Source organism: Schistocerca gregaria, chromosome 7 (genome assembly GCF_023897955.1).
Source record: "Schistocerca gregaria isolate iqSchGreg1 chromosome 7, iqSchGreg1.2, whole genome shotgun sequence".
NCBI lineage: Eukaryota > Metazoa > Arthropoda > Insecta > Orthoptera > Acrididae > Schistocerca > Schistocerca gregaria.
Window position 1 is genome coordinate 194557804 of NC_064926.1, and position 27067 is coordinate 194584870.

A 27067-nucleotide genomic window follows, 5' to 3' on the forward strand; every position below is an offset into this window, starting at 1 on the left:
ACGGGCAAGTGCTCTACGAACTGAGCTACCCAAGCACGACTGACAACCCGTCCTCACAGTTTTAATCTGCCAGGAAGTTTCATCGCCGGCCTCTTGTGCTGAACGGTTCTAGGCGCTTCAGTCTGGAACTGCGCTGCTGCTACGGTCGCAGGTTCGAATCCTGCCTCGGGGATGGATGTGTGTGATGTTCTTAGTTTAGTTAGGTTTAAGTAGTTCTAAGTCTAGGGGACTGATGACCTCAGATGTTAAGTCCCATAGTGCTTAGAGCCATTTGAACTAATTGAAGTTTCATATCAGCGCACCCTCCGCTGCAGAGTGAGAATCTCATTTTGGAAACATTCCCTAGGCTGTGGCTGAGCCATGTCTTCGCAATATCCTTTCTTCCAGGGGTGCTAGTTCTGCAAGGTTCGCAGGAGAACTTCTGTAAACTTTGGAAGGTAGGAGACGAGGTACTGGCAGAATTGTAGCTGTGACGACGGGTCGTGAGTCGTGCTTGGGTAGCTCAGCTAGTAGAGCACTTACCCGCAAAAGGCAAAGGTCCCGATTTTAAGTCTCGGTCCGGCCAGGAGGTTTCAGCATTATACATATTTATTACAACTTTCTGGTCATTTCCAGGTAGGTAACTGACTACGAGAGGCGTTCTATAAGTAATGCAACACTTTTTTTCTGTAAGAAGGTTGGTTTCATTCAAGAGTACGTTGCACCATGTTGTTCCCCACACTTTTAGGTACAAAACACTATTTTTCAAGACGTTCTCCAACGGCATTGTGCCACCTTACTTGGACCGGCTGTATGCCCGCAAGGTACCGCACTAATGGTGGATGTGGAAACCGAGATCTTGCTCCACCAATAACCTTCTCATCATCGACTTGCTGTTTCCTGTCAAGTGCATCCTTCATGGGGCCAAAGAGATCGAATTCAGAAGGTGCCAGATCCGGCCTAGAAGAAGGATGTGGGAAGACAGTCCAATGACGTTTTGTGCGCTATTCTGGTGTGTACAGACTTGTGTAATGCCTTGCGTTGTCATGGAGAAGGATAAGTTGGTTTGTATTTTTGTTTCGAAGAACTCTCTGAAGTTGTTTCTTCAATTTTCTGAGGGTTGCACAATACACTTCCGAGTTGATCGTTACAATCTGAGGGAGGACGAGTGTGTCAGTACTACCAACAGAGACGTAAAGTTAGGCAGCGAGGTGATTGACTGCGATCCGTCGATCATCTCGAATGAGAGTGTCTGTACGTTCCAGCATGCAGGAGTCACAGCTGTGTAAGGTCGGCGGGCACGTGGGAGATCGGACCGGTTTGCGCAACCTGGATGCGATGATGACACCGCGCCCAACGACTCGCCGTGCTTTTGTTCAGTGCCAGGTCTTTGTAAACATTCTGCAAGCGCCTATGAACATCTGCGGTGCTCAATGACAGCTCTTTGCCTGGAACGTATTGCCACTACAGATGCCATTTTGAAGGCTACAGATAGCGTCACCACATATTGGAACTGCATGAAGCTATCTACATGTATATCTACATCCATACTCCTCAAGCCACCTGACGGTGTGTGGCGGAGGGTAAGCGGGAATATTCCATGATGTCCCACAACAGATTCCACATTTTTCAACGAAACTGGCAGAGAAATAAATGTGCTGCATTACTTACTGAATGCACCTCGTAAAGGGTACGATGGAACCGACTAAGCAGTTTCTATCGATTACTGCTGGGGCTGTGGTGGAGATAGGCAGCTGCACCTGGTCTGCCTTTCTTCAGTCGTTGACCCCATTTCAGTGGTCTGGACCGGTGCACATTGTGGTTTTGCCTTTCGCGCTTAATACACTACTGGCCATTAAAATTGCTACACCAAGAAGAAATGCAGATGATAAACGGGTATTCAGTGGACAAATATATTATACTAAATCTGACATGTGATTACATTTTCACGCAATTTGGGTGCATACATCCTGAGAAATCAGTACCCAGAACAACCACCTCTGGCCTTAATAACGGCCTTGATGCACCTGGGCATTGAGTCAAACAGAGCTTGAATGTCGTGCATAAGTACAACTGCCCATGCATCTTCAACACGATACCACAGTTCATCAAGAGTCGTGACTGGCGTTTTGTGACGACCCAGTTGCTCGCTCACCATTGACCAGACGTTTTCAGTTGGTGAGAGATCTGGAGAAAGTGCTAGCCAGAGCAGGATGGCCCGTACAGGACCTGCAAGGTGCGGTCGTGCATTATCCTGCTGAAATGTAGGGTTTCGCAGGGATCGAATGCAGGGTACAGCCACTGGTCCAAACACATATGAAGTGTAACGTCCACTGTTCAAAGTGCCGTCAATGCGAAGAAGAGGTGGCCGAGACGTGTAACCAATGGCACCCCATATCATCACGCCGGGTGATACGCCAGTATAGCGATGACGAATAGACGCTTCCAATGTGCGTTCACCGCGATGTCGCTAAACACGGATGCAACCATCATAATGCTGTAAACATAACCTGGATTCATCCGAAAAAATGACGTTTTGCCATTCGTGCACCCAGGTTCGTCGTTGAGTACACCATCGCACGCGCGCTGTCTGTGATGCAGCGTCAAGGGTAACCGCAGCCATGGTCTCCGAGCTGATAGTCCATGCTGCTGCAAACGTCGTCGTACTGTTCATGCAGTAGGTTGTTGTCTTGCAAACGTCCCCATCTGTTGACTCAGGTACCGGCACGTGGCTACACGATCCGTTACAGCCATGCGGATAAGATGCCTGTTATCTCCACTGCTAGTGATACGAGGTCGTTGGGATCCAGCACGGCGTTCCGTATTACCCTCCTGCACCCATTGATTCCGTATTCTGCTAACAGTCATTGGATCTAGACCAACGCGAGCAGCAATGTCGCGATACGATAAACCGCAATCGCGATAGGCTACAACCGACCTTTATCAAAATTGGAAACGTGATGGTACGCATTTCTCCTCCTTACACGAGGCATCACAACAACGTTTCACCGGGCAACCCCGGTCAGCTGCTGTTTGTGTGTGAGAAATCGGTTGGAAATTTTCCTCATGTCAGCGCGTTGTAGGTGTCGCTACCGGCGCCAACCTTGTGTGAATGCTCTGAAAAGCTAATCATTTGCATATCACAGCATCTTCTTCCTAACGGTTAAATTCCGCGTCTGTAGCACGTCATCTTCGTGGTGTAGCAATTTTAATGGCCAGTAGTGTATGAAAACAGCAGATATGTGATCGCTACACAAGACGATTTTCGGCGACAGTTCAGCATTCCACCCAACAATGTCGTTCCTAATGCAAACAAAATGCGGTCCTGGGTTCGGCAATTGGAGGAAACTGGTAACACACTAAGAATAGATACACGTGGCCGACACAGATCCATCAGAACACCAGAAAATGTGCTGCGGGTGAAATCAGCAGCTCAACAATCGCCGCAACGTTCTGCTCGACGACATGCTGTTGCATTGGGGATTTCAGACTGAAGTTTGAGAAGGATTCTGTCATGCGATTTGAAGCTCCATCCTTTCAAAATAATGAATGCTCAAGTAATACGCCCATCAGACTACGCCAATCGTCAAAATCTGTGTGAGAAAATGCTTGCTCAGCTTCCTCCAAATGCAGCTTTCTTCAGTAGTGACGAGGCACATTTTCATCTTATTGAGTGCGTGAATGAGCAAAATTTCCACTACTGGGCTGAAAATAATCCCCGAATTATTCATGAAAGACCGCAACATTCTCCTAAAGTGACAGTGTGGTGTGCCATATCACAATTTGGCGTTGTAGGCCGTTACGTTTTGTGGGGGAAGGTGTGACCGTGACTGTGAATTCCACACGTTATGTTTCAATGTTGCAATATGTTCTGAAACCCAGAATGAACGGGATTGTTGAAGAACGTGGACTGGGCGACGTGTGTTTGCAACAGAATGGAGCCACTGCTCATACATCTCGAATTTCACTTGATGTTTTGAGAGAAATATTCCGGGACGCCTCGTCTCTTATAGGGGTGATGTCGGGTGGCCTGCGCGGTCACTAGATTTGAGCATTTGTGACTGCTTTCTTTGGGGATATCTGAAGAAAAGGTTTTCAAAAGCCTCCCTCACACCCTACCAGAGTTAAAAGAGCGGATTATTGACGCAGTGAGTGCCATACCCCGCGATATGTGTGCAAGAGCTGCACGAAACTTGAAGATCGTCTACAGCAATATATTGATGCTAACGGCCGCCATATTGAGGACGTTATTTGAAAACTAAATGAATGTAAAATGGTATATTGAACTAATTTAGAAAATAGAACCATTTTTCCTCCATACACCCCGATTTGCTTTTTATTGCTCCTTAAAACTGCTTAGTCGGTTCTGCCGCGCCCTGTATTTATTTCTACCATAGAATTAATGTCTGTTATAGGAGGATATGTCGAGGATAATACAAAACAGCACTCTGCATTTGAAAACTTTACGACACACTGTCGTACTTTTTTACTTTGTACTGTCAAAAAATGTTATTGATGTGTATTCTCTCGAGGCTGAATTCATAAAACGCTAGTAAATGTCATTGTATTGTACATGTTTCTTTGTGAATACCATTGTTATTCTCGCAAACCAATGGATTTAGTTGCAGTACACTGGCAGGACAACGGTCACGCAATAGGCACTGTTAATGCTCTAGCAAATATACGTTTCTTTTATAGAACTGAGGGAAACAATATTGCTCATGAGAGATCGATAAAGTAAGTAATCGATAACACTTGCAATATAGCTTGGGCATTTCATTTCGAAAATGGTGTAGTCGTTCACAGTTGCTCGATTCACACTTCCACGTGTGTTCTACCAATATTTACGTGAATACCGAGATGAGCAGCCTCGTTCGTCCTGCTGCACTAATATAGGTCGGTCGGCAACTACAACTGAGGTATTTACCCTTCGGCGGACAACATCATACACTTAGAGCGATTCGAACATGCTCTGTCAGCTGTCTAAAACTTTCGGCCTGTTAATTCCAGTATGTGGATTGTTTGATAAGTGTGGTAAACTTCTACGAGAGAACGGAACACTTTTGTTGCCCTCCATAATTGATAAGCTTGCTTATTCCAAGGCACGTATAAGCAATTTCGACAATCTGTAGCCTACAGTTCATTATTGACAACTTTCCGAATTGGTCAGTGTGTCGACTGCGACTGAAAATGGATAAAACAGAGTTTCGTGCTGTCATTACACATCTTTATTTTAAGGGTTGGAGTACAAGACAAATCAAAACAGGATTGGATGTAGTTTACTCGGACTTTGAAGACCATCATTGCTTTTGGATTAATGAATTTAGAAGTGATTGGGCAAGCATCTTAGATAAGCGCGCTTCGGACGTCCAATTGAAGTCACCACAAAGGAGACTATTGACAAAATCCATGATATGGCATTACAAGAGCGCCGAATAAAAATTCGTGTGATTGCTAGGACTGTAGGCATCTCAATTGAGAGAATGCATAATATCCTGCACAGAGCGTTGGTTATGAAAAGGCTGTGTGCGAAGCGGGTGCTGCAATTCCTCACAGTCGACAAAAACATATCTGGCACAACGTTTCAATACGATCTCTGGCGATGTTTAATCACAATCCACAAGACTTTTTATGTACATGTGTTTATGAAACCTGGATGTTGATCATTACACACCAGATCCAAAATTGCAGTCAAAACAGTTGACAAGTATTGCTGCTAGTGCACCGAAGATGTCAATGACCATTTTGTGACCTGGTAAGCTGATGGCCACTTTTTTTGGGATTGCCGAGATGTAATCCTCATAGATTACTTGGAAGAATGACAGAACCATATGCTTCAGTACTCGAACATTGTCTGAAGAAGGATCAAGGTTGGCATGCAAAAAAGTACTCTTTCACCAGGATAATGCACCATTTCACACATCAGCCATAATAATGGCGAAAGAGCATGAATTGGGCTTTCAATTAGTTCCTCATCCACGCTATTCACCAGACTTAGCTCCAAGTGACTTCTTCCCTATCCCTAAAGTGAGACTTTGACTTGCTGGCAAGAAATTTTCATCAAATGAGGAAGTGATAGTTGCAGTCAACGAGTATTTTGCAGAGTTCGACATAACCCATTTTTCCGCCGCGATGAAAATGTTAGAGGATCGCTTGGCCAGGTGTATATCCCTCAAAGGAGGCACTATCGTGTAGTAGGGTGACTTGTTTGCGAAACCAGACTTATCAAACCACCCTCATGCAACAGTAATTCCGTGTGGCCCAAACGCCTGGCGCAAGTATGTCAATTGGGCATCACTTCGGCGACTTTCGCGTCCATAAGCTGCTCCAGTAAACATACTGGGGAAGGAGACCTACATTTAAACGACGTGAAGTCCGAATCACATATCACTCCTGGCGAATACTGACATTAATGAGAAGTGAAGACCGCATTAAACGCAGACTGAAATATTTTATCGTCCGACAGACATTCGATCCCGCGACGTTTTCTGTTTCCAGGCACTCACTTTACCGCTGAACAGTCAGACCCGACGATTCCAGTATGAAAATTTCACCCCAATTAAAATGTGAAACAGTTTGGTCTGTACGTCCACGAGGTCCAGAGGAAAGCAGACTATGAAGCCCAAGTTAACGCAGTGTTCAATGATTTCAGGGAGGCATTTAATATACACTTCCTGCCAAGAAAGTGAGGCATCCCAGAAGCATTGTCTGATATCAATATTACTTCGTATACGTACACACCATGATTAGAGTTGGAATGCTCTGCTACGGGTAGAGTGGCCACCAGAGTCAGTGTTGAGTATTGTTACCAGGCGTGAACAGCGTGACTGTGGACACGGAGACGCCGCGTACTCGTGTGAGACATAGTTGTCAGCAAGACATTTGTTGGCCGCTCGTAGTGGTCTCCATTTGGCCGGCTGATCGAATCATACTGTACCCAGTTTTCTGGAGTGTTAGGAAGTGACAGTGACAAGATGTTCTACTGCAGGTGGACGTGATGTCAGGGATACTCATCGTCAAGGTTTTGGTAGACCACTTCTAACCACCTCAAGAGGTTATCGTCGTATTGTGCATCAAGCACATTGTAACCTCTTTACATCTGCGCCTACCTTCCCAGGATAGTTGATGGGCTCCCTGCAACATTATGTGACATCCATACCGAGACTAGCAGCAGACAGACCAGGGAATTACCATCGCATGTGTAGCTGCCGTTGCCACCACAACACAAATGGCTGCGTCTGGAGTGGTGCATGGCTCCTGGTGAATGGTGTCGCTTTGAGCTCAGCGACGAATCACGATTCTACACTGTCGCGGATGATCAATGTTGGCATGGTGGTCACCCGGGAAGATCACATCCCTCCAGTGTTTTGGAGAGGCATAGAGGTGTAATCCTGGTGTAGGGGGCCATCAGGCATGGCTTCAGGTCACGGCTGTTACTGATTGAAGTTCAACACGGACATCCTGAGTCCTCGTGTGTTACCACTCATGTGACTGATCGTGGTGCCATTTTAACTGGACAATGCGTCTCTACGAGCTGCCCGTGTGATGTTGAGGTTCTCCTGCAGACAGCTAGATCCCTAGATCTGTCTCCAACAGAACATCTGTGGGACCACCTCGCACGCCGAAATCTTCTCAGTGGCAGCGTACAGGATATCAAGAACCAGTGAAAAGAGTTGAGAATTAAAAAACCTGGATGCACCGGTCGAGCAGCTCCTCATGAGCAACACGTCTGTAGTCAATGCTAAGTACGCTTGAGATGGCGTACAGGATAGGGTACAACGACTCTGACACCTTTCCAACCGAATCAACGCATTTATCCAGGCCAGAGGGGTGTATCGTCATATTGAAAAATGGACTCATACTATGTGGGCTAATCATTGGGCACCAACTGAGTAACAAACACAATAGACACATTTCAATCCTTCTGAAGCCACCCATGTTGGACGTTGGTGCCGCGGTTGTGAAGTGGAAATTCGAAGGAACAAAAACAGCTAAACAAGGCCTAGGTACAGCTCAAGTACGGACAGGTAGTGTCGAGCATTGCGGAAGGTGGTTGTAAAAATTCACTAGTGAGTTCCAAAGTGGTACAACGAGTGTAGGTAGCAGAATGACTGTGCTTTGGAGAGTTAAAAAACCTGGATACACCGGTCGAGCGACTCCTCATGAGCAGCACGTCTGTAGTCAACGCTAAGTACGCTTGAGATGGCGTACAGACTGTTTCAATTGGACATTGGATAATTTGGAGTGAGAATCACGCTGCACCTAGTAGCTATACGTTGGATGGGTTTGAGTTTGGCGAATACCTGGAGAACATTACCTGCTATCATTTGTAGCGCCGTGAAGCACAGAGGAGACGAAATGAAATGTCGTGTGGCGAGGGTCTCCCGGCGGGTGGGCCTGATCGCCTGTTGCAAGTCTTTTGAGGTGACGCCAGTTCGGCGACTTTTGTGTCGATGAGGATGAGATGATGATGACGATGAAGACGACACAAAGAACCAGTCCCTGAGTTGAGAAAATCTCCAACCCAGCAGGGAATCTAACCTGGGCCCCTGGCATGACAAACCAGTGTGCTGTCCACTCAGCTATGGTGGCGGACACCGGGGAGGTTGTTAAGATATGGAGGTGTTTTTCGTGGTTTGGGTGTGGTTCCAAAAAAAATGGTTCAAATGGCTCTGAGCACTATGGGACTTAACTGCTGTGGTCATCAGCTCCCTAGAACTTAGAACTACTTAAACCTAACTAACCTAAGGACATCACACACATCCATGCCCGAGGCAGGATTCGAACCTGCGACTGTAGCAGTCGCGCGGTCCCGGACTGAGCGCCTTAACCGCTAGACCACCGCGGCCGGCCGGTGTGGTTCCATTATTGCGCTTAAGAAAACACTAAATGTGGACGGGTATGGACACATTTCATAGTACTGCCTACTGTGCATAGAATAGAAACAATTCGGAGAGAATGATTATTTCTATCAGCATAACAATGCAGCTTACAATAAAGAAGCCTCTGTGACGCAATGATTTATGAACAGTAACATTCAAGAAAACAACTGGGCTGCTCAGATTACCGATCTGAAACCAGTGGACCACCTTTGGGATAAGTTAAAGCTTGGACTTTGCTCCAGACTCCATCGTCCAATCCACTACTGCCTTCGGTCTCGGCTCTTGGGGAAGAATAAGCTGCCATTGCTAAGCAGACATTCGCTGGAAGCGTCTCTGGCAGGGTTGAAGCAGCCATAAAGACGAAGGGTGGACACATCTCATGGTAATGTCCACTAATAAGTGTCTGGGTAAGTCGTTCAGATAGTGGATGTACCCTGAGGATAATGCAACAGAAGTCCGTGCTAGCTTTTTGAGGCAACAGGGAGGCTGTGTCGATCCAGACAGTATGCAACTGTCTTCGCATGGTCTATTTGATCACTAAAATGAATTACGAACATCGTGGTGCCCGCTGTAAGTGAGTAAGCGAACACACGGAGTGGACTTATAGCGGTACCATTTCGTCGATCTGAGGATTCGTGAGGATCTATAGAAGGTGAGACTCTATGAAAGGTGGTTGTAGGACGTTGAAATCACGAGTAGGCAACAAGGTCATCAAAGAACATGGAGATCAAAGTCTTATACGCACTGTAAACCTGAACAATCGAGGCTTTGTCGCAGATTTGAGGGTAGAGCACACATTGCTGGTGCAAGCACAAGTGTTCGAGAGCACACAGTTCACCGCACATTGGCAAACATGAGAGCCATACCAGATGACCTACACATGTTCTCATGTTGACCCAGCGACTCGTCAAATGCGATTTCTATGGGCATTGAGCCATCAATACTGGACCATGTACAAATACGTCACCTGGTCTAATGAATCACGTTCCTCGTCACAGCAGGTCGATGGTCGTTTCAGGATACACCATCCTAGCGAACGGTTACTCCAAATGCACCATGCCGTGGACGCAGGTTTGTGGGGGCCATATATGCTGTGGGGCCATTCACCTGGGCTTCCATGGAACCAGCGGTAGTAATGGACGGTACCATGACAGCTAAGGACTATGTGGACGTTATTGCAGGCCACCTCTATCCATTAGTGCTTGGTATCTTCCCCAATGGCGAGAGCATCATTCAGCAGGATAACTGCACGTGTCACAGGTACAAACTTGTGCTACAGCTGTTTGCGGAGCACGACAGTGAACTCTCATTGACTTCTTGACCACCAGATTTGCCTGATCTGAATCCTATGGAACAAATCTGAGATGTCACAGAAACAGGAATTGCATGACCTGTCCGTAGACATCTGGTGCCGCATTGAAACCTGGTTTCGCGGTACAGAGCGAATCAGGTTGTGAAAAGGGGCCAGCGTCAATTACTGTTAGTTATACAAGAACACACAAAACTTTATTGCTGTAAATGTAAATGTCTTGTGACTAGGGCGTCCTGTAGGGTAGACCGTTCGCCTGGTGCAAGTCTTTCGATCTGACGCGACTTCGGCGACTTGCGCGTCGATGGGGATGAAATGATGATGATTAGGACAACACAACACCCAGTCCCTGAGCGGACAAAATCTCCGACGCAGCAGGGAAGTGAACCCGGGCCCTTAGGATTGACATTCTGTTGCACTGGCCACTCAGCTACCAGGGTCGGACACTTTATTGCTCAAACCAATGCACAGTTTACTCCTTAGAACAACAAGATCAATTCACGGCTGAGGGCACAAGTAACTTCTCCACAATAAGTTTGAATGATTGCTTTTAAAACACCAGGATTTGAAGTAACGGTTGAAGGCCTTACTTAAACCGAGCGAGGAGGGGGAATGGGATAGCACACTAGACTCACATTCGGGAGGACGACGGTTCAATCCCACGTCCGGCCATCCTGATTTAGGTTTTCCGTGATTTCTCAAATCGCTCCAGGCAAATGCCAGGATGGTTCCTTTGAAAGGGCAAGGTCGACTTCCTTCCCTAATCCGATGAGAGTGATAACCTCGCTGTTTGGTCTCTTCCCCCAAAGAACCCAATCCAGTCCAGTGCTTATTTAAGCAAAATTACAATATATTCTCGGCTAAAGCCGAAATCATATTTCAAATCAGCTAAGGAATTCATTAAATGCCAAGCATTTACAAATTTCCGCTAAGGGCCATATTAACGAAAATTCAAGTTAATTCTTCCGCTGAAGGCCCAATAACAAATATATTTACATAATAAAAGAGAGGCTTTAAGCATAAGCTTTTACAGAGTACAACAGAAAAACATGTTAAGAAAAACTGAATTATCTTATTGGCTCAAGGCCCAAACAATCACCCAAGAATAAATAACGACAACCTTAAGGTAAACATTTACCGAACACGGCTGAAGGCCTTTTCAAGAATTAGAGGGAAACCTTACAGACAAGGATTTACATATTAAAGCCACAAATTCTGAAACAAACTGGGCTGAAGGCCTAAATACAGAGCAACAAGAATTTTAAATGAAACATGGCTGGAGGCCTAATCTTAAAGTTGTTATTAAACATAAAACAGACAATATTAATACATGCCTGAAGGCCTGGCACAGTACCTGCGACCAAATAATTTGACAATCACAAACAACAAACAGTGGTGCTCCGAAGTGTTCCAAGTGTCTGCCTGGGGAGGAAACTCTAACCACAGCTTAGGTGAGACAGACAGCCAAGCATAAAACTAAACAATCGGGTTGCAGCACGACCTACGGACGGGTGACAAAACAGCCAACCGCCTTATGAATTCCCTTCCACCCGACCAGCAGCACGACAACCAAAGTACCAGTTAAGACGAAGATCGCAGCAGGATTATGTCTTAACAATTGACGTATAAAATACAGTCAAGGCACAATAAACACTCAAAGAGGAAAGGAGAACAACACCAAGCTGACGAACTGCACTCCGTGCCGGACCGCATCAACACGGCGAGGAAAACGCACTGCCGCAAAACTACGATAACGACCAGGGCAGGTAACTGGAACGTCAACGGCCACAAGTCAGAAAATTCCGCTGGTGCACTAATAAATTATAATCGTTTCGAAGGTTAAACACCATACAGGAAGAGGGCCGCAAAATGTTGCCGACTCCAGCACACCATCACATTGCTGCTTGCAGGAACAGCCCAGGATGCAACAATTAGTAATCAACGAAGAGATGTCACAACGGTTGAGCTTTGATGACAGGTTCACCGATAACTCCAGTATGCAGGTGCGTCGAGCGACGAACTTAGCAGTTCCCGCAGCTAGTGCCACACAACTCCAACAGTGTGTGCACGCCGCCAGCGGCGCCGGCCTGATCACACGCGCAGAGACTTCCGCTGCTCCACCGCAACCGACCAACTGCCCGCACCCGGAAACAGTCAAAAGATCAAACACGCATCGGCCGATGAGACGACCGACTGAACGACCAACCAACGCTCGTTCCCGCTCCAGTCTTCTCCAGTCGGACAGTCCATGTGTGTCGCCAGCTGGCTGTCCGCACCTCACTGGGGCCCCGTGCCCGACGCTACTTCGCCCGCGACTGCTACTCCGTGCCCGACCAACTGCCACGCACACCATGGCACGGAAATATAACTGCCACACCAAAGAAATTACAGCAGTACCAGTATCTATAAACGCTGCTGCTGCCACTGACGGAGCCAAATGAGCAACTCATTCAGATAGTAGCTGAGGAAGGAAGAAGACCCCACTCGATGGTGACAAAATGCCCGAAGGAAAAACGGGATTAACGCGAGCCGACCCTGGCTCACACATAGTTCCGTGAATCTACCAAGTACTCGTCGAACTCCAGTCATGCAGAACGACTTCTATATTGCATCCCAAAAATAGACCAACACGCTACTAAGCATCTCAACATAATGCCTTTGCTCATCAGAGAATAATGGCATCAAGGATCTAAAACTGCCAGCAGGCTAAACACACACTCATATTCAGAAAAAAAACAGGAAACCTTGAAAGACTAGAGAGTCAGTTAATAGTTAATGGTTGGAGAGAGAGCATTTCGGTTACAGGTAGTCCGTGAAAACCAGTTATAGATGTTGGTCACTATTGCGTCGTGTATACGATGGTGTTAACCCCCTTCAGCATCAGCTAAGGCCTGAAGATGGTGCACTGGTACCCATAGAATAAATGACATCATAAGGACAGCTGTAGGTGTTTCATATTTTTTCATAAGTGAACATCTCTAGTCCCCCAGGCCTCCAGTTACAAGGTTGGACGTACAAAAACTAGAAGAAGGAAGTTTTTATGTACACTGGTATGTCTTACAGGAATCATTAGCATTTAAACCATGTCGGCCTGCGGGTTCTTCAAGGTCAACATCGATATCACAGCGCAACACGACCTATTGGTAAAACGTGCCTGTGGCTCTCGTTATGGCTATAAACCGAAGGTAATGGATCAGTGTGACTTGAGCACGCGTGCAGGATGCCTCGAAGACGTATGCGCGAACCGCACCGTCAAATCAGTGAGTTTGAAAGAGAGCGCTTTATTGGTATGAGAGATTGTGATGCATCCATCCGGGAAATTGCTGCTCGTGTGGCATGAAGTGTTTCAGCAGTGCAACGGGTGTTTGCAGAATGGTTCACGGAAGGGCGTAAAACACGACGAGATCGGTCAGTCCGCACCACCCAACCCCCCCCCCCCCCCCTCCCTCGAGGAGCTCGACACTTCACCCGAATCGCATTGCAGGGCTGATCTGCGTCCTCCTCGGCTATAGCACTACAGTGGAACAGTATAACACACCGTATATCAGGGACTACAGTCCGTCAGCGCTTACCACGGCACCTCTCTGCCTACCTTTGACTAATGTGCAGGAAGCTGCTAGACTGTAAAAGTGTTTGGAATGACGTCACTGGGGACAGGAACGGCATCAGATAGTGTTTTCGGGCGAATCCAGGTCCTGTTTGTTTGAAAACGATGACCTCATTTCGGTTCGCCGCAGACAGGGGGATCGGCATCACAGTGACTGCATTTGCCCAAGAGAAACGGCGCCAATTCGAGGTCTTATTGTGTGGGGTGGTATTGGGTACAACCATAAATCACAGTTGGTGCGTCTCCAGGGCACTGTGAGCAGTGTGACAAACGTGAATGACAGCCTGTGGCCCGCAGCTGTACGCTTTCTGTACACACCTCAGACGCCATTTTTCGGCACGACAATGCACGTGAACCGTGATTTACTGTCAAAGAATATTCTTAAGAATTTATTTGATTTACTAGCGATTCATCAAGAACATTAACACATTTAATCACACTATATAAGCATCGAAGTCGTTGCCAGGGAGTAACTGATGAAATCATAACCAAATTCCTTTTAACATATGGGAATTTTATTCACTTTAATAGTGCGTAAAGCATTTAAAAAAAAAACAGATTTAAAATTATAATCAGAAAGCACCCTCTAAATATCAAAGTTACAATTTATTCAGAGGCAGAAAGAAACAAGTTTTGACTGTATGAGCTTTCGGGCAGAGAACCTTGCCGCTCCCTTTTGACACGGACGTAGCTACGACCGCTCATAACAGCCTCTGAAAGACAACACTGGTGCAAATCTGCAACACAACAGATTACTTTAAACTAAGAGTTTTAACAATTTACAGAAGTACACAAAATATGCACCCCCCCCCCCTCCCATAGGAAGGATGGATATGGCACAAAACACTAACAATTAAAATATTAACCTTGTCACCGAAGGTGCAACTTGATTTTAACTTCTAAGAAAAGGGTTAAGGTGAAAGGGCGGTAACTTTATATACTAAAATGATCATTCAAATAAAAGCCCATAAAATGCAATCTTATATAAAATTCTAGAAGTTTCGCCAAACAGTAGTTAAGATGCTCTACAGAACACAGATAACGCTTCTCAAGATCATAGGCAATAATATAAAAGTTTTCAAAGATCAAAACATATTTCAGGTATTAGGCAGTTACACTCCAAGCAATAAATTCGTTAACACACAAAATCCGACAAACATGACACAGGCAGCTACCAACGTACGGTAGATTGATAGGGAGATCACTGAACAACCCGAACCGTAGATTGCTCTAACACCCCCCCACTCCACAAGGGAAAAACAGACCACCCAATTTATAAACAACCACCTTCCCGCGGGTGGGCAAACGGAGAAGAATAGTGTGACGACCCCAAAGCAAAATGGCTGGTAACCTCACCAAGAAAACAAGTAAAATTTAACAAGAGTAAATCACCAATCACTTAACTTCTAATAATCACCGATTTCTCGAGAAGACCTGGCGTAGCGCCCCCAAATCGCTCTCCCGAACCGTTCCCTGCCAGCCGCTTCAACGGACGCAGGAAGGCGCGCTGATCTCCCGTCTTACGACGTCGCAGCTCGCACGGGCCACACTGATGTCGTGGGTTCACTCCTGTCGCTCTGGTGTCGACCGCGAAGCCACTACCCCTCGCTATACGCCACGGCCCACTGGACTCACGTGGCGACCTCACATGCGCCGACGCACAAGACGCACAAGTCATCTTGTGTCTCAGTGCGCAACCGACCAACCGATCGATCCAACCGCCAATGACCATTGCCTGAGCAAACTCGAGCAGACTGGCGGCCTAAAGCGCAGACTCGGATTTAGGAAGTAAGCCCCGACCGGGCGATCACTCGCTGAGTTCTCTTACTGGCGGAGTGGAAAGACTAATTTTGCCGGCTTTAAAGGTTGATTCGAACGACAGACATACTAGCACTCCGAACTACAGGCAGACACTAACTGCCTAACAAATGCGGACGAGAGACAGACTAGCAAGCTGGGGGTGAGAGACAGACCCAGACTGACTCACTGGCGAGCTCATAGCGCCCCTTATATGCATGTCAACAGACAACCCTTCCCCTTTCCCACCAGAGGGAGACACGCAAGCTGCGATTGCCACAGCGGCGCCACCGTCGGAAACGGAGGGCGACTGCTTCACACTACGCGCTGCGGCGCACTCTTCAAAACGACAATTTTTACCACGGCTCAGCACGGCCATATGTTACTGCATGAACATGTGCCTTCCTGGTGACACGGGATGTCAGCCTATTGCCCTTGTCCACCAGATCACCAGATTTGTCACCAATCGAAAATATGTGGGATATCGTGAAACGACGAGTGCAGCGCTATGACCCAGTGCCAACCACCACAGATGAGTTTTGGAACCAGGTGAACGCAGCCTGGATGGCTATACCACAGAACGCCTTTCGCGCCTTATACGCGTCGATGCCATCAAGCGTGTAACAAGTTACCAGACTCTTAGTGGATCCTGTCCTACTAGGCAACATGGCACATGCTTAACCGAGGTGACTGAGATGCTAATCATTTCTTCAGACCATGCTAATATTCATGTCCTGTGAATATGAACTACCTATCTCTAGCCTTTCAAGGTGTTCTGTTTTTTCTGAACATGAGTGTTTTTAGTGACATCGTCAACACTATGGGCTCTTACAGCTCTCTCACGAGAAGGACTTCAACGAACTGCCCTTCCATGCTACGATGATCTGTGATCGACAGCAGTTGCAAATGAAAACGTTGTCATTCTTGAGAGAGTAAATGTTGAACGACCTTGGTCCCGCCAGTGTGCTGTTAACTGTCTATGAGTGTTCCCGTATGCCGGCCAGTGACAACTCGCGTCCTGTGTTGCTGCAGTCTCGTACAACATGCAGAAGCTGCGACTACGCTGGGCAGACTCGGACCCCATCATGCTCAACCCCGAGCTGAAGCTGCTGCAGTACAACGTGGGCCAGCCGCTGCAGATCGAGGAGACTGACGGATACGTTCCCGAGAGGGAAGGTGAGTCTGCACGCCGCCAGCTTGGCTACACTCTTACTTCCTTAGCCGAACCTTCCTAACAGGTTAGAAACGTATACTATACACATCAAAAAATGTTTTGCATCACCCCAGTTCCAGGAACTCCTGACGATGGTCATTGACTGTGGATATTCTATCACAGACACAATCCGTTTGGCTCTTCAGAAATGTCACTAAACCCGCCCAAAGATGAAAACAGCCATGCATGAACAGCGCCTATCAGACGGAGGGGGTCCGACAACCGATCAGTTTTGATTTTATCCATACTGGATGAGAGGTCGTGGTTGTGAATGTTCAATGTTAAAAAATATATCGGCTCAACCACTTGTTTATAGTATAAAACACTAAGATAACGCGTTTCGGAAGTCAAGCTTCCATCATCAGAATAATAAAAAGTAAAAGAACCTGTTAAAACTCGCTAAAATGGAACATGCACCAGGCACAATAAAATTGATAATAAAATTAAAACATCGTGGCTACTTCCCTTGTTGCAGCCGTGTCTTCCAAGGTGCATCTCCACATAATCGTCATAGGCGACACCATTTTAGAGTTTTTTTATATTTTGACGACTATCTGGAGATGCACCTTGGAAGACACGGCTGCAATAAGGGAAGTAGCCACGATGTTTTAATATTATTGTGCCTGGTGCATGTTCCATTTTAGCGAGTTTTAACAGGTTCTTTTACTTTTTATTATTCTTATGATGGAAGCTTGACTTCCGAAACACGTCAATCTTAGTGTTTTACACTATAAACAAGTGGTTGAGCCGATATGTTTTTTAACATTGAGCCGATCAGTTTCTATCATTCCACCAGGAGGGAGGTACACGGCTCGTGTTGTCTGTAGGTCAACCATACCTAGATGGTCAATAACGCGATTCTATCGCGTCCGCATTGTTACTTTGTGCCAGGAAGGGTTGTCAACAAGGGAAGTGTCCAGGCGTCTCGGAGTGAACCAAAGTGATGTTGTTCAGACATGGAGGAGATACAGAGAGTCAGGAACTGTAGATGACATGCCTCGCTCAGGCACCCAAGTGTTACTACAGCAATGGATGACCGCTACCTACGAATTATGGCTCGGAGGAACCTCGACAGCAACGCCACCATGTTGAATAATGCTTTTCATACAGCCACAGGACGTCGTGTGATGACTCAAACTGTGCGCAACAGGCTGCATGATGCTCAACTTCACTCATGACGTCCTTGGCGAGGTCCGTCTTTGCAACCACGACACCATGCAGCGCGGTACATATGAGCCCGACAACATGCCGAATGGACTGCTAAGCATTGGCATCACCTACTCTTCACAGACGAGTGTCGCATATACCTTCAACCAGACATTCGTCGGAGGCGTGTTCGGAGGCAACCTGGTCAGGCTGAACGCCTTAGACACACTGTCCAGCGAGTGCAGCAAGGTGGAGGTTCTCTGCTGTTTTAGGGTCGCATTATGTAGGGTTGACGTACGCCGGTGGTGGTCATGGAAGGCGCCGTGACGGCTGTACGATACTTGAATGCCATCCTCTGACCGATAGTGCAACCATATCGGCAGCACAGTGGCGAGGCATTCGTCTTCATTGACGCGACCATCGTGCACCTCTTGTGAATGACTTCCTTCAGGATGATAACATCGCTTGGCTAGAGCGTCCAGCATGTTCCCCAGACATGAACCCTATCGAACATGCCTGGGATAGATTGAAAAGGGCTGTTTATGGACGATGTGACCCACCAACCACTCTGAGGGATCTACGGCGAATCGCCGTTGAGGAGTGAGGCAACCTGGGCCAGCAGTGTCTTGATGAACTTGTGGATAGTATGCTACGACGAATACAGGCATGCATCAATGCAAGACGACGTGCTACTGGGTATTAGAGGCACCGGTGTGTACAGCAGTCTGGGCCACCACCTCTGAAGGTGGTACAACATGCAATGTGTGGTTTTCATGAGAAATAAAAAGGGCGGAAATGACGTTTATGTTGATCTCTATTCCAATTTTCTGTAGAGGTGCCAGAACTCTCGGAACCGAGGTGATGCAAAACTTTTTTTTTATGTGTGTATATTGGGCCTCATATTCGAGTCTTTGACTTAGATACGCGAAACTATCTAGAGAACCGCTCACAATACGTAGCATGAAACTAGATAAAGCATTATTCCACATTACCTTGAGCCAGAGAGCGGACAAAAATATGGAAACACCAAAGACACAACATATTGCTATGCTAGATATCGCTTAGGAAAACCGTTGACATTCAGACCAGCTTACAGTCATCTCAGAGTGGCTTTCAAGGGAATTCTATACCATTCTTACTGAAAAGTAGTGGCATGTTCATATAACGATGATGGAGGAGGATAGCGATCACGCACCCTTCTCTCCAAAGTAAACAACAAAGGCTCAGTAATATTGAGATCTGATTTTTACTTCTCTTGAATCTGAGATGAAATTCTCTTTGTTTACATAGCACTTTTCTAACATGGCTATTAAACCATGGTGGGTCTTTCCTATCCTTTAAGAACTTTCTCGGAAAGTACTTGTCTAGGGCATACTGCACGATGCCATTGAATTTTTTCCCATTTGTCCTCCACATCTTCGTCCTCACCACCGAATATTTGATGCTGACGGCTGAGATACTCTGAAATTTGTATCCTGTCACTCTTGCTAAGCAAAAATATCTTCCTACCTTTTTTAATATTCTTTTTAAGACCCATTGTCATAGATGCTATCACAGTTTTACGATCACTGATACCTTCCTTTACTTTAACTGATTCGACAATTTCCGGTCCGTTTGTAACGAGGAGGTCTAAGACGTTACTCTCATGCGTTGGTTCCCTAACTACCTGCTCAAAGCAATTTTCGTGCAAGGCGTACAGAACAATATGACACGAATCCCTGCGTAACTCACCAATTTCGATAGCACGAGACTCCCAGTCTATACTGCGCCAGTTGAAGTCTCCCTCTGTTCCAAAGGCATGACCAGCCAAATACCTATCGATTTTCTGTTAGGTTATACCTGAAGCGCTGTAGCACTAGATATCCTGACACAGTCGCTCTATGAAAACATACTATTACTATTTTTGACCCATCTTTGATAGTTAACTTCACCCACATTAATTCACAGTCTGAATCCGTGATAACCTCGATAGATTTTATCGAATTCTGTACTGCAATAAATATCACCATTGGCGACTACCCTATCCTTACTATAAATATTCCATTCTGAACTTAGGCTTTCGTTGTCTTTAACGTCCTGTTTCAACCAACTTCCTGTCCTAATGCTACCTGTGCATTATAGTGTTCAGTGTTGTTGTTTTGGTCTTCAGTCCAGAGACTGAGGGATACTAATACTGGAATATTGCCTTGGATGCTCCTGCAGTTTACTAAAATCATATTAACCTTCTCTGTCTCAGATCTGCGAGGAGGAACGTTCTCTTAGGACGTTGTCACTTATTTATCAGGCAAATAGTCTTTGATCCCAAGGGAGGGTACCTCTAACCTAAAAGAGCCTTATGTGCACGACACACGTACTCCACTACGCTCTTCCCACGGGTAGTGAACATCTGACCTATTAAGGGGACCCGTGCAATTCTGTACCCTATAGCGGAAGTTGAGAAACTCACATTCGGTACCGTCGCAGAGTCGTCTGAGCCTCTAGCTTAGACCTTCCACTCTACTCCAAACCAGAGGCACGGAATTAAAACTGTTCGATGCCACAAATACAAAGCTTAGCCTGCACTCCCGCGTGCCACGCTAGTTGCCTCCACCAGATGAGCCACCCGCCGAAAGGACTCGGGGATGCCGTCAGAACCCAAGCGGCAGGCTTCACTCGTGTCGACATGTGCCACTGCATGCAGCCACTTGTACTCTGTGTACTCGATAGCCGCCGGCAGAGCCTCCTCCACATCAAGGAGGGGACGCCCCGGCAAACATACCGAATGCACCTGGCATTCTTTCTCGCCTTGCCTGCTATTTGCCTGAGGTCCACCATCACCCGCCTAACATTTGAGCGCCCAATGACAAGCGTACCCACCCTCTGCACTAGTCCGTACTAGGCAGGAAAATCGGCCGCTGGCCCAACAGGAGAGGCATCCAGTGCTGGATTAGTTATCATGAACACTGGATAGCTCCTCCCACCTGTTGCTAAGGCGTAGGGAGCCAGCCGTGCGGACTGCTTCCTCTGTCGACTTCCGTCCAGTGACACATGCACACACCACTGTCTGCCACCCATGCTCGAGTGAGGACGTACCGGTCAGATGTCGCGTATCAGAAGATGCAGCGACACCCGGGTCACAAGGGAATTCCAACGGTACCAATGGTGTCGCCAGTCTCGTCTCCAGAGCTCAGAAGTAGCTGCAGGTTTGAGCATTAGGAAGAATCATGTCGATGGTAGCCAATGCAGCTTCCAGGTGTTCATGGACAGCAGCTAATTCTCCAAGTGTACACTCTCAACAAGCTCAGTCCCTAGCCATATCGTAGTCTGTGAACAATAGATATAAAATCTCAAAAGGCACTACTGAGTTTGGAATGTAAGTAAAATATAACGAGGAGAGTATAGAAACACTAAAAACTGCTCTGGAAATTTCTCACTATACCCTGAGATGGTAAGGTCTTAAACAGAAGTAAATTTCTCTGCTGAAGTGGATATATCTGTAGTTGCCTGCTACTACAAACTCTGCTTACCCAAGATTTACTGCACGAGATAAGTATGCAAATTAGAATGCACTGATCTAAACTATATGCTGTGCACCAGCTCGAGATTTAAACTTAGAGGCGTGGCGTGGATGTACTGGCGGCGGGAAAATTACAGTAAAAGATTTACGCAAAAACAGAAACGTACAGTAATTTGCTAACCACTAGTCTAGACAGTAAAATAAACACGTATAGTTCATTCCTTTGCATAAGCACTCCGTGTTCAGGCCACAAGTGGCCCATCGGGACCATCCGACCGCCGTGTCATCCTCAGTTGAGGATGCAGATAGGCGGGACGTGCGGTCAGCACACCGCTCTCCCGGTCGTTATGATGGTTTTCTTTCACCGGAGCCGCTACTATTCAGCCGCGCAGCTCCTCAATTGGCATCACGAGGCTGAGTGCACCCCGAAAAATGGCAACAGTGCATGGCAGCTGGATGGTCACCCATCCAAGTGCCGACCACGCCCGACGGCGCTTAACTTCGGTAATCTCACGGGAACCGGTGTATCCACTGCGGCAAGGCCGTTGCACTCCTTTGCACAAGCAGGTGAAAAAAAAGACAAGAACTGAATTACTGTGTATCAGGCGACTGCTGCTGCTGCTATCGCTGCTGGCGCGTACATTCGGGGTCTGCCGGTATGCGGTATAAATCTTCGACGTGGTGCCTCTCGAAACACCAAACACTTCGGCTTCCTCGGTTTCTCTAGCGCCCGCCATACGAGCACGAAGTACACGCCCACGTTGGAATACTTAGGTCTGATGTAGCCCACTCACAATCACACGGAACACTATTCTGGCCGCAACTGACACTTGCAACGTATTTCTCTTCTAAATAATAATTAATTGAAACCCTCAGATGCCGACAGGTGTTGTTGATATACCTCGATGGGGACAGCTGAAATGCCTGCCCCGACCGGGGCTCGAACCCGCGATCTCCTGCTTACATGGCAGGCGCTCTATCCATCTGAGCCACCGAGGACACAGATGAATAGCGCGATTCCAGGGACTTATCCCGTCCACGCTTCCCGTAAGACCCACATTCCCAACTGTCCACAATCTACATACGTACTGTTCCTCATAGACATTCAGCTGCTCCCGTCGAGGTATATCAATAACACCTGTGGGCAGCTGAGGGTTTCAATGAATTATAATTTATTCTAGAGAAGCTGCACGCTCATCAATGGTATCCGTTCCTTCGAGAACAGTTATATCTTCATACATGTTTCACTTTTTGTCTGAATTTCTTATTGTACACGATACACTACACTCGAGACAAAAAAGTCTAGGAAAGACTTCTCAACAGTAAAATTTACATCAATCCTAACAAATTCCTCTAATTCGGAAATCTTTTTCTTGATACTGCAATTCTGCATTTCATGTCAAATGGCTCTGAGCGCTATGGGACTTAACAACTATGGTCATCTGTCCTGCATTTCATGCCCTTTGTAGTTATGCCATCATCGGTTATTTTATTGCCCAAATACCAAAACTCATCTACTTCTTTAGTGTCTCATTTACTAAAATAATTACCGAGTGAGGTGGCGCAGTGGTTAGCACACTGGACTCCCATTCGGGAGGTCGACGGTTCAATCCCGTCTCCGGCCATCCTAATTTAGGTTTTCCGTGATTTCCCTAAATCGTTTCAGGCAAATGCCGGGATGGTTCCTTTGAAAGGGCACGGCCGATTTCCTTCCCAATCCTTCCCTAACCCGAGCTTGCTCTCCGTCTCTAATGACCTCGTTGTCGACGGGACGTTAAACACTAACCACCACCACCACTAAAATAATTTCCTCAGCAACGCCTGATTTAGTTCGACTGCATTCCATTATTCTTCTTTAACTTTAGTTGATGTTCGTCTTATAACCTCTTTTCACGACCCTTGCCGCCGCGTTCAGCTAATTTCCAAGTCATCTGCCGTCTCTCACAATTAAAATGTCGCTGGAAAACTTCAAAGTTTTTATTCCTTTTTCCATGAACTTAAATTCCCTGACCAAATTTCTTCAGGGTTTCCTGAATAGGCTTCTCAGTGCAGACATTGAATAACATTAGGGATATGCTACAACACTGTCTAATTCCTTTTTCAACTACTGCTTCCCTTTTACGTCTCCGAATCTTGCAACTGCAGCCTGTATTTTGTCTTCTCCTTCTTGCTGCGTATGCATTAAGCTTTCCCTCGGCTACAGAAGGTCCTTCGTCCACAGCTCGTGGTCTAGCGGTCGCGTTCTCGCTTCCCTAGCACGAGGTCTCGTGTTCGATTCCCGGCGGGGTCAGGGATTTTCACCTCCCTCAAGATGACTGGGTGTTTGTGTTGTCCTCATCATTCATGGAAGTGGCAGACTGGACTCAGCAAAGGTTGGGAATTTGTACGGGCGCTGATAACCGCGCAGTTGAGCGCTCCACGAACCAAACAGCATCATCCACCTGGTCCTTCCATCTTTTACCTTGCGGAATATGTAGTGGTAACCTTGATTTGTCCATTCGCAGCAGATGGGATATTCATCTTTATTGATATTCGTCAATCTTACAGTTTACATAGAAAATATTTACTTCCTTCCTGAGATGTGTATTTCTTTTGTAGTCTAGCTTGGCGTATCCAGCTATGTACCTGAGGAATTTCAATTCGTTGGCTTGTAATCTTATTTTATCTTTCTTTTTCATTATCCAAGATTTACTTCCATGTAGTAATGTTCTTACTGACATAAGTTTATAGAATTTGAGATATGTTTCCGTTCTTACTTTACGTTGGAAGGCTCTTCTGATAGTGCCATTTAAGTAGTTAAATTTCTCAATTTTGTCTTTTTTATCTATGCCTCCCCTGTACGACAGCATGGTTCTTAGAAATTTCAATCTATCTGCTTACTCTACAATCTTGTTGTCTATAATTGTTTTTGTTCTTACTGGATTTTTCCACAGAAATCCATGGCTTTGGTTTCTTGTATTGACATTGACATATTATATGTCTGGAATGTTTGGTATAGTTCGCAAGCAGCAGCTCTCTGCAGTTCCTTCATTATTTGAAATCAACACTTGGTCATCAGCGAATAACAAAGTCATAATGTAATCTTCTTGGTTGGGTTATATGTGTAGTTCTTCAGTTTCATTCTCCATTGCCGTATAATGTCGTCAGTGTATATATTAAAAAGCAGTGGAGAGATGCTGCAACCTTGTCGAACTCCTAAATTAATAACCTTTGTTGTTTCTTCATTATCCCCAATTATTTGGATTCTTGTATTAGCATAGAGCTTTTGAACTACCTGTACAATATGTATTGGTATACCTCTTCTTATTAATATTTCCCGCAATAGCTGTCTATTTATTTTATCAAAAGCCTTTACATTTCACTCATGGTATTTTATCCTTCCCTCAGTACCCTTAAAATTTCAGCAGTAGTCCAATCACTATCGTCAAAACCTTCGTCTAAATCGTAAATTTACTTTTCTTCAGCCTCTGTTTTAAGATACGTCGTTTGGGCAGCACTACCTCGCTTGTTCCTCCATTTGTCCGGAGTCCAAATCACCTTCCTCGAGGTTGACTCCAACCATATTTCCATTCCCCTGTAAACAATTCTTGTCAGTATTTTGTAACAATGACTTATTAAACTAATGATGCGAAAGTACGTGGGCGTTCAGTAAGTGATGCGGCGCACGTTTTTCTCCAAGCAGATTGTTTTTATTCAGGATTCCAATACAGCATATTATTTCCCATTCTTTCAGCTACACAACTCTGTTTTCCAACATACTCTCCGTTCAATGCGACTGCCTTACTCCACCTTACTGGAAGGGCCTGTATAAAAGTATAGTACCACTCTACTGGCCGACGTCTTGCTGCATCAGTAACGTCCGCATCATACATGCACTGCTTCCCGCTGAGTGCATCCTTCATTGAGACAAACAGATGGAAGTCGGAAGGTGCAAGATGCGGGCTGCAAGGTGGATGACAAAGAACTGTACAATGAAGCTTTGTGATCCCCTCTCGGGTTCACACAAGTCTGACGACCGAAGTGGCAGTGCGGTTATAGGCGCTGCAGTCTGGAACCGCGAGACCGCTACGGTCGCAGGTTCGAATCCTGCCTCAGGCATGGATGTGTGTGATGTCCTTAGGTTAGTTAGGTTTAAATAGTTCTAAGTTCTAGGGGACTGATGGCCTCAGAAGTTGAGTCCCGTAGTGCTCAGAGCCATTTGAACCATTCACACAAGTCTATACACCCGAGAGGGATTAACAAAGCTTCATTGCGTTGTCTTGGGGAAATGCGTCTACATTTTTGTGCCACACATTATGTGACCAAAAGTATCCAGACATTCCCAAAAACATAAGTTTCTCATATTAGGAGCATTGTGCTGCCACCTACTTCCCGATACTCCATATCAGTGATCTCTGTAGTCATTACACATCGTGAGAGAGCAGAATGGGGCGCTCCGCGGAACTCAAGGACTTCGAACTTGGTCAGGTGATTGGGAGTCACTTGTGTCATACGTCTGTACGCGAGATTTCCACAGTCCTAAACATCCCTAGGTCCACTGTTTCCGATGTGATAGTGAAGTTGAAACGTGAAGGGACACGTACAGCACAAAAGCGCACAGGCTGACCTCGTCTGTTGACTGACAGAGACCGCCGACACGTGAAGAGGGTCGTGATGTGTAATAGGCAGACATCTATCGAGACCATCACGCAGGACTTCTAAACCGCATCAGGATCCATTGCTTGTACTATTTCAGTTAGGCGGGAGGTGAGAAAACTTGGATTTCATGGTCGAGCGGCTGCTCATAAGCTACACACCACGCCGGTAAATGCCAAACGACGCCTCGCTTGTTGTAAGGAACATAAACATTGGACGATTGAACAGTGAAAAAACGTTGTGTGAAGTGACGAATCACGCTACACAATGTGGCGATCTGATGGCAGGGTGTGAGTATGGCGAATGCCCAGTGAGTGTCATCTGCCAGCGTGTGCAGTGCCAACAGTAAATATCGGAGGCGTTGGTGTTATGGTGTGGTCGAGTTTTTGATGGAGAAGCTTGCACCCCTTGTTGTTTTGCATGGCACTATCACACCACAGGCCTGCACTGATGTTTTAAGCACAATCTGGCAATTCGCGGATGGCGATTGCATCTTTCAACACGATAGAGGACATGTACATAATGCACGGCCTGTGGCGGAGTGGTTACCCGACGATAACATCCCTGTAATGGACTGGCCTATGTACAGTACTGACCTGAATCCTATAGAACACCTTTGGGATGTTTTGGAACGCCAAATTCGTGTCAGGCCTCACCGAACGATATCGATACCTCTCCTCAGTGCAGCACGCTGTGAAGAATGGGCTGCCATTCCCCAAGAAACCTTCCAGCTCCTGATTGAACGTATGCCTGCGTGAGTGGAAGCTGTCATCAAGGCTAAGGGTGGAGCAACACCATATTAAATTTTAACATTACCAATGGAGGGCGCCACGAACTTGTAAGTCATTTTCAGCCAGGTGTCGGGATACTTTTGATCACATACCGTAGAACACGCTGAAGTCGTTTCTTCAATTTCCTGACAGCAGTACAATACACGTCCTAGTTTATCTTTGCATTGCACCATGAGGGAGGGCACCAAACAGAATAACCGCTTCAGAGTCCT

General features: G+C 46.3%; 1 protein-coding gene across 7 annotated transcripts in view; it reads left to right on the forward strand.

The window, feature by feature from the left end:
• Nucleotides 1-27067, forward strand: part of LOC126282049 (glycine receptor subunit alpha-3) — a 692635-nt gene that overhangs the window by 429086 nt on the left and 236482 nt on the right. For all 7 annotated transcript variants that reach the window (XM_049981474.1, XM_049981479.1, XM_049981476.1 and 4 more), the window contains one exon: nt 16607-16750. In XM_049981474.1, coding sequence (XP_049837431.1) covers nt 16607-16750 — 144 coding nt within the window. The remainder of the gene's footprint in view (nt 1-16606; nt 16751-27067) is intronic.